We start from the raw sequence: 8,996 nt of genomic DNA, 5'->3' as shown, positions 1-8,996 counted from the left end.
CGTTAAAAAATTGTTATTCTCTTCAAAAATTGGCATTCCGAGGTGTATCGTACGTATTGCGAGCACAAAGCACAAGAACCGATTGGGAAAATTCAAAATTGACCAAATCTCGTGCCACCACTTCTTCCAATGCGCCCGAAGCACGCTAGGCTCATGACGGGGGTGACGAGGCCGGTCGTCAATGGAGGGTGATTGTCAGGATCGCGGAAATACCGGCAGGTCAAACCCATTCACAGGAAACACGGTAGAATTTTTAAGTGGACTTTCGACGTTGAAAATTTATGGTACGGGATAATGCATCATCTGAAAAATTTGCCCGAATATCTGCTGTCTTTCTTCGCTTTGATCTTTCGCTGGAGGTTTCAAATTCTAAAGAAGGACGGCCAATGATGTTCGCATGATTGTCGCTGTCTGCAGATATACGGAATGCAACAGATACATTAAGCCACGTAGCAAACTTTCTAAAAAAGAAATCTTCCGTTCTCTTTACACTTCGCCATTTTGTCTTAATTTTAGAAATTAAAATCCCTAATGCGATCTTTGTTTCATGATTTACATCAATTAATTTCCCGTGCTGTTCGAATATCTGATTCTGAAGGTGTTCAGATATTATAGTAATATCACTCTTCAAATAACACTTAATTATTTGAAAAATCTGTTTTCTCGTCAAACGGATTTCGCTATCACGAGACCCTGAAAGTAAATAATAGAAATCAATATTTGAAACTATTTGTCTAAAAATTAATTAAAAAGTTAATTAATTACTTCTATAAATTAATTTACTTATTGTTAGACCTGTCTGTCCCTTAAAGGTCGCTTCCTCTCTAGCTCTCTTATTAAAACGTTTATATCTCGGTAACAAATTAACGCAAAATAATGTTATTATAATGTTTTGAAATTGTCTGAATGTCAGCTATAAGAATATATAAAAAAATAACATTTTTTTTCAAAAATTGACCCGTGACCTTCGCAGGACGTTTCAAGGTCACTAATAAGTCAAACGCATACCATCGTCAAATGTGTTCCTTCAAACCGTCAAATTTTTATTTGAAACATTTTTTAGTATCATTCATACTTTCCGAGATATTTTGGTGAAAGCTAATAAAATGCTTACACTGAGTTATATAAAATGGTGGTACGTGAGAAATGGCGCGAATTGGCAATTAAGATTTTAGATTTTGCAAGATAATAGTATAATCTAAGACCCTATGTAAGTTATTTGCTGGAGGTGTGTGGAGGTTTTAACTTATCACTACATCTTTAAAATGTATGCGTCAAAATTTACGTTCCCCTTCCGTGTAATTGTTAACCGGTTAACATTAACAATTCAGCACTAAAAACGATTGAACTTACCTCCACAAACTGTATCCATTATGTAGTATAAAAATCAGTAGCTTCCAATATAACTTAGACACTTTGCACTTATATTTCGTACGTACGCTCACGCGCGTGAAAAATGCCTGTCTAACGAAAGCGAAGTTTCGACTACGACTGCAACTCAGGTAAAAAAATGCAAGCATTTTCCCGTTTACCCCACTACGGAGTCACTATTAGAGTACCCATCCCAATGGGTAAAAACGTCCTAGCTCATAATTCATTTTTGGGGTTTTGGCCAGCTTTTGGGGATTTGGAACCACTGTGCGGCGGTACGTTACTCGGTTTGCGTCATCGTGTATAACCGGTGGAGGTTTGACAGGGGTTTGTTCGTAACAGTTCTACTTTACGTAGGTCTGTTACACGGGAATTGCGGCACTAACCCATCCGCATTTCAAGAATCGGTGGTTCAGTTGCATTGAAGAGAGCCACGGAGATGCGTTGATGACGTCATTGAACAAACAAGTTATTGAGGAGCTGAAGAAGAGCAACCCGCCAGCCGCAGGCGTGTCAACATCGTCATCGTCATCGTCAACGACCCGTGAAGATTTCTTTGATTTCGGTGAGACCCAAACAGAAGAAACTATGGACTATGCATCCGAGGCATCCTGGCAGGTTTGTAAAATGTTGCCTACTTAATCAATACACTGTTCTGTATGTATGTCAGAAATTTTTAAAAAATTTGTTTTACAGATACTACATTTCCTCAAGGAAAAAACAGATAATTGGACAATTCTGGACAAATATCCAGCCATTAAGGCAATATTTGTCAAGCAGAACACGCCGCTGCCGTCGTCAGTATCCGTCGAAAGGCTTTTTTCGTATGCGACAATGGCCAACTCACCGAAGAGGAATCGCCTTTCCGACGAAAACTTTGAGAGGCGAGTGCTGTTGAAAGCAAATTTGAAGAAGAGGTGATGAGATGTCGTCCACCATCCAGCAACCAGGAACCAGGAAACAGCCCCCAAATAGACAGCAACGTGGAAGACAAGCGCCATGATGTCAGGTTAGTTATCATATAACATTACATGACTTACATACGAGTTATATTAAAGCTCCAATTGTACATGTAACGAACACATTTTCATGCGAAAACGTTTCTCTTTTCATGTTATCGGAAACTAAAGGACGACGGCGAGGACGTCAGCGAGGACCAGCGAAAAAACAACAAAAGTGCTCCCAAGTTGCTCCCCGTATGCTCTCAGAGCAGATCGGACGTATGGAAGGGGAACCCACTAAGTGTGACTTGTAAACAGAGCACGAGAGAAGACGAGTGGGAGGGGCGTGGGGAAGTGGAGAGAGCGCCGGAGTGGTCAGACTACAACAACGTAGACGCCGCCCCCACTCTCATACGCTCTTCTTTTCGTCTTCTCTCGTGCTCCGTTTACAATTGGTGGGTTCCCCTTCCATACGTCCGAGCAAGGTCACTGCTCCGACCCTGCTCAGGAGCAGTGTCGATTGCTCCTGCTCCCAAATCGTCCACCTGTGCATGCCTGGTTTAATGCGACGCCATGTACCAAACATCTTGATAAGTAGAAAACTATTGAATTTCCCTGAAAACGTATAATCTTCTTAAAACGTACTAAAAATAATGATAATAATATACTGCAACTAACGAATCGGGAAGTTCTTCGTGTAGCTCGTGGAGAGTCACACACCAAATAAAAAAAAAACATTAATAGCTGCAGGCCCTACTAGCCATGCGTACCACTAACCCTCTCGCAAGAGCAGTCCTACCCGCGAGCAACAATAAACCTCTTATTTTTTAATGTTTACTTAAAAATTTCTCTACGCTTGATCGCACGTCACAAATATTTCAATCGAATTTAAGTTTGACTACATCAGCGGTCGTATTAAAAACTTCACATTCAAACTTCATGAACCATTTATATGACGAGAATAAACACAGGTTCGATGAGCAGAAGTTTAATTAAGCGTGGTAATTTATTTACAACTATCCAAGAAGCTTGGAATATATGGAAGAACCCTATGGTTCTTATAGAAGAAATGATTCATTCACTGTCAAAAAGAGAAAAGATAGCCCTAAAAGCAACAAGTGTCTATGAAATATTAGAGATTATATTAATTTTCGAAAATGGAAACTTTATCTTTAGTATTTCTCAAACTGATACGTGTTTTCTAACTATTTCCTGAAAATGAGAAAGTAACAGTCGTGTTGTGTTGTATCAGAGTTATCTGTTCCACATTCTTAAACTTTAATACTTTAATACAAATATTTGAACTATTTATGCAGTTTTATTACAACTCTTAATTATTTTGAGTACACATTTTTTCAAGTTGGAGAGTCGCAGTCGGATTCGGAGTTCGGAGTCGAAGATAAAAAAAAGAGATGGATTGGAGTCGGAGATAAAAAAAAAGAGATGGATTGGAGTCGGACCTCGGAGTTACGAATTTTGTCTACCGACTCCGAAGCCCTGATTATTTGTTCGAGTTAGCGTTTTTGCTTCAATTTCAATTTCAACACTCCAATTTCAACTTTAATTTCAACTTCACTTTTTCAATTTCCACTTCCATTTTTCAGTTTTCAACATCAATTTCTCAATTTCAACATCAATTTCTCAATTTCAACTTCAATTTTTCAGTTTTAACATCAATTTCTCAAATTCATTTTCAATTTTTCAATTTCAACTTCAAATGCACGTAGAAGGTCCGTCTTTTCGGTTTTCAAAATTAAAAGTGACAAAATGTGCCATAAGATTGACTGCATTCAGTTTTTCGCTATCTTGCATAGTTTCCGTGATATCCGCGCTCAAAGTTCACTAATTGTGCTGAAGAGTTAGGTAGTCAAATAAGGCAAAAATTTATTTTTCACAATTAGTGAACTTTGAGCGCGGGTATCTCGGAAACTATGCGAGATAGCGAAAAACTGAATTCAATCAATCGTGTGGCAAATTTTGCCAGCTTTAATTTTGTATAGAATGGTCTTATGGCTAGGACACATAGTTTCCGAGATATAAGCGGAAAACCGAAAAAGGTGACATTCTACATGCCCCCCTGTACGCCGTTCACCACCAAGGAGTAGGGACTTTTAGTATGTTTACCTCGTAACTAGTCCACACAAAGTCCCAAAGTTAAAAATTGTGTTCCTTCCATTTCCCTCTACACCCCCCTTACGAGCATTCATTGACTAATGACAAATTCAACCATGTATGATATAATTGACCTGCGAATGACGTTCGAAGGAGTTATTCTTCAAAAAGCATAACCCAACGTACGTAGACCATATTCGTGCTTAGGTGTCTCACTCTGTATACTGTTATAAAAATAGCAAACAGTCTAGATACACTAAAACATGCCAGTCACTTTTTATGCTCGGTAAGCTCAATGTTAAACAGACAACAATGACTTGCCTGCCTCGTGGCTTACCTAACTCAGACCCCCAAAAGACAATTCAGAAAAAACCGCTTCGAAAAAAGGACACTCCTCCTAACCCTTCTGTTTCCCATTTCAGAGCCTGACGGCTATGAACCAAGGAGACTAGAAGAAGCAGTCGAATGTGTTGCGCAACCACCTCCTAGCACTGACCTGCACAGAGCCTCAACTGCAGTCGATCATGGAACGCAGCTTGGAAGTAACGATTCAGGAGCCATCGGTGGTAGAAGTGCTGCAACTGTGGCAAAGAGTCTTCAGAGAAACCTTCCAACAATACCATCGTCTCTCGGCTCGTCTAGTCAAAACCCAAGATGGAGCAACAGCGATGAAACTATGGCAAGAGTACTTGTCGCACGTGCAGGGTTTCTTATCGCACGAGGGTCCTGGTGACTACAACGGGCTATCGGAGCACAGGAACCTCTGCGAGGTGCACAGGAATCTTCTGACCGACCAACAGAATCTCATCCTGACAGTCAGGACCGAGGAGGGCAACAATCTCTCGACAACGGAACAATTCAACATCTTGACGAACCTGCACAACGAAACCTTGGCGATGATCATGGAGAGGCATTCCGTGGTTCGGGACAGATTGGCAGCTTGGGACAGGTACAAACAGGACCAGAACAAGCTGTTATCCTGGCTGAAGGAAGTAGAGAGAGAGCGAAGTCAGCTGGAACTCAGGTTCATTCATTTGAGAAGACTGGACAAGATTCTGCAGAGGATACAGACGTTGTTGGACAAGGTTCCTCAGGGTGAGGCTCAGCTGGAGTCGCTCCAGGAGCTGCAGGACTCTCTTCTAGTCAACTGTGACGACGCCTTGGCGGTGTCCATTCGGATGGAGCACGCGGCTGATGGTCAGAGGATCGTTAATCTTAGTGCGGGTCTCGAAACCTGGAGGGACTTCATCCAGAGGATCCGAAAGCTCCATGTGGAGTACGAGGAGGAGACGAAGAGAGGATCGCTGAGGTGTTCGACGAGATCAGTCAGACTCTCAGTACTGCATTCCATGCGAAGTCTGTTAGCTTAACGAGGACGAAAGAACAGCTGGAGTCTGTCCAACAGCTGCAGTCTCGATTGACCAGCATGATCCCTGATTTAGATTCTATAGGAGTCATCACGGAGCAGTTGAGGATGTGTCTGAGCTCGTCGGACATGGAGACGTTGAACCAACAGCGATCTTTATTGTGTCAACAACACGGAGACCTGGAATATCAAGCTGCGGTGTTGCTGTACAGGTTAGACGAACGTTGCGGTGTCCACGATCCACGGAAGGATAGATCCTCGAGGTTGCTGGCCTGGATCAGGGAAACGGAGATACAGATTCAGGATTGTAACACGATCACGCCAAACGAGCCGGAAGAAGTGCTAAAGAGGCTGGAGTGCGAGCTGTAGGCAGAGATCGCGCTGAAGCAACGGGAACTAATGTGGCTCCAGAATACAGGCCAAGAGCTGATCGAAGCAGCCGAAGAGGATGAAAGGGAGAGGCTGGAGAAGTCGCTGGACGAGGTGAACGAGAGGTGGGACAGTCTCCTAGCTCCTGGGAAGGCTCGAGCCACCAAACTAGCTGATCTGATGGGGAGGATCAGCTCGTTGGAGAAGAGGATCAACGAGGTGAAGAGCTGGCTGGTCGGCGTCGAGTCTCAGCTGTCGGAGACGTTCGTCATCGAAACTGTGACGCAGAGCTGCATCGACAGGAAGCTGGAGGACCACAAGCATCTGCAAAACAGCATCATGATGGAGCAAGCGAACATCAGCGAGGTGCTAACGCTGTGCGGAACTCTGTTAAACGACTGCGACGCGTGGAACAAGACTTTCAACACGGAGGCCATTAGAACGGGGATCGAGGGTCTTGAACGTAGATGGACTGCTGCTTGTGTAAAGTCTACCGAGAGGAATAAGAACATCCTCCTAGCTTGGAACTTGCTGCAGAAGTTGAAGAAGTTCAAAGAGGAGAACGACGACTGGGTTCGCGGGACTGATCAGTCGATCGCAGAATTGGAAGGTAATTTAGAAGAGATCTCGCAAGAAGAATCCGCTGATGCCATCCAGAGGGCCAAGGTGATAGCCGACGATGTAGAACTGAGGGAAGTGACGATGAAACAAGTCGAGCAGAATTTCGGACGCTTGTCGAGGACCGGACTAGAGCCAGATAACCTAAAATCGCTTATCAGCGACAACCGGCGGCTTATCGATAAGTGGCAGACGTTTAAACCGAGGATCAATACCGTGCTACTGGCGCTCGAACAAGACACCACGAACTATCGCAGGTTTATGTGTGACGCACGGCATGGCAATCTTCGGCCTGACCCATGTGAACGCGCTCTTGACGAGGATTCAGCATTTGGCTACTCCGGACCTAGCGCAGAATAGATTGCATTAACTAAACGAGATCGAAGAGGAGCTCAGGAAACAGAACATCACGCTTCAAGAAGCCGACGAACTGGCGCTCAAGGTGATGAAGAAGTGACATCCGGATGAGGTCGCTGCGATAAAGGAACTCGTCGATGAGTATCAGTTGGTGTGGAAAGATATCAACAACCGCGTGGCGACGTTGTGGACGGAAGTCAAGCAGGAGAGGGAAGTCGACGAGGCTGTGCAGGTGGAGACTTTGAAGTTCGAGCAGGATAGTGCTGTTCAGATTGACACGTTGCCTAGATTGCTGAGGATGACTTCCAGCGATGCGTACTTGATGGAGCTGGAGGCTGCTCTTGTCGAATGCGCCGAATCTTTGGACACCTTCGAGGTGGCTGTCACGCCCGATCCTGTCGCTGGACCTGGACTCACCGCGGCTGCCAAGAACATTGTAAGTTTCTGAATTTTTATTTTTGATTTTCTGGATTTGATGCATTTATAGCGTTTCTGGTCATTTGATGATTTGAACTGGAGGATCAAGTGTGTCTAGTATCGTATTCACGCATGTCTTTCATTTTGTGAAAGAATGATAGCGGAGATTAGCCTAATTTTTACCGGCATCTTGGTTCACCCACCATGTATTTTGAAAAAGAAAAATATTTCAAGAATTAACTTGAATAAGCTATGGCTTTAGGCCTAGAATAAGGTTTCCAACTTCTTTCAAATGTAACGAAACCCCTAGTGCAGCTGACAAGTTAGTATTTTATAAGAATCCTTTAAAATTATAGATTTGTAAATTTCATTGCAGAGTAAATTAATAGGAACCTGTCAGTCCTCGATCGAGCTGGTTCGACATCTTCACGGATTGTTGATAGCGGACGGCAAGTTGACACCGCAAGCTGCCAAAAGCGTCGAGGTGGAGGCGTTGACGGACAAATACGAGACTCTTTTGCAACTGGCAGGGACCCGGGAACAACAGATCCGTGAGCTCAGGTGGGAACCTTGTACCAGATAATTATCGTAACCGTTTAATTGCGACTAATCAGCGGGGCTTCCCCGTTTAAGACCATTGGGCCAATATTAAACGAGACGTTTTTCGCACACAGGTCACCTAACACCGACGTGTGCTATACACCTCCCCCTAAGGCCTGCCGAGCGTTCCCCCTTTCGCGCTAACAGTTTCTCGTTAACGATCGTTAACGTTCTCCATTCGTTTTAGACCCGGTTTTTCTCGCGTCGAACCTACCTACACTTTGCGACCTTGTTCTGTTCATATTTAATCCAGAAAAGATAGATCCCAACAAAAACATTCTGTAAACAGGAGCCAAGTTCTTATGGCCGAAAAAAGTTGTGAGATGAAACAAAATACGGCCAAGTTCGTTAGCTTAGAAATACCTCTTGCAATACTGACAAAAGCGTTTGAAAAATTAGTTAAAAAGAACGCTATTTAATTTTTAAAGAGTCACATGCAGGGCTAAATTATTCAAACTTGGCCGCTACCTAACACCTTTTATGGTCATTGGTTTAAAAAGTAACGGCCAAGTTTGAATAATTCAGCCCTCCATGTGACTCTTTAAAAATTAAATAGCGTTCTTTTAAACTAATTTTTACAAACGCTTTTTTCAGTATTGCAAGAGGTATTTCTAAGCTAACGCACTTGGCCGTATTTTGTTTCATCTCACAACTCTTTACGGCCATAAGAACTTGGCTCCTGTTTACAGAATGTTTTTGTTGGGATTTCATCACTTTTTGTTGAAATTTCATCAATTATCAAGTTTATGGTTATTATTACTCTTATCCCTGATACGCTTTAGGTTAAGCCTTTTGAAAATTTCGTTATTTTTGCGGTAGGACGGACCGTTTCCGAGATACAGCCA

At 43.0% G+C, this 8,996-nt stretch overlaps 1 protein-coding gene and 1 pseudogene across 2 annotated transcripts; both read left to right on the top strand.

Moving 5' to 3' along the window:
• Positions 1-1,633: 1,633 nt before the first annotated feature.
• Positions 1,634-2,362, top strand: LOC143208881 (uncharacterized). The gene is made up of 2 exons (XM_076423795.1): positions 1,634-1,989; positions 2,068-2,362. The coding sequence occupies exons 1-2, from the start codon at positions 1,819-1,821 to the stop codon at positions 2,290-2,292; spliced, it is 396 nt and encodes a 131-aa protein (XP_076279910.1). The 5' UTR covers positions 1,634-1,818; the 3' UTR covers positions 2,293-2,362.
• On the top strand, positions 2,292-8,410 carry LOC143208967 (muscle-specific protein 300 kDa-like; annotated as a pseudogene). The gene is made up of 4 exons (XR_013009016.1): positions 2,292-2,380; positions 4,632-4,710; positions 4,847-7,570; positions 7,928-8,410. The product of XR_013009016.1 is annotated as a muscle-specific protein 300 kDa-like (transcript).
• Positions 8,411-8,996: the final 586 nt, after the last annotated feature.

Source organism: Lasioglossum baleicum, chromosome 5 (genome assembly GCF_051020765.1).
Source record: "Lasioglossum baleicum chromosome 5, iyLasBale1, whole genome shotgun sequence".
In the NCBI taxonomy this organism is placed as follows: domain Eukaryota; kingdom Metazoa; phylum Arthropoda; class Insecta; order Hymenoptera; family Halictidae; genus Lasioglossum; species Lasioglossum baleicum.
The sequence above is the reverse complement of the archived record's forward strand: the minus strand, read 5'-3'. Positions and strand labels throughout refer to the sequence as shown.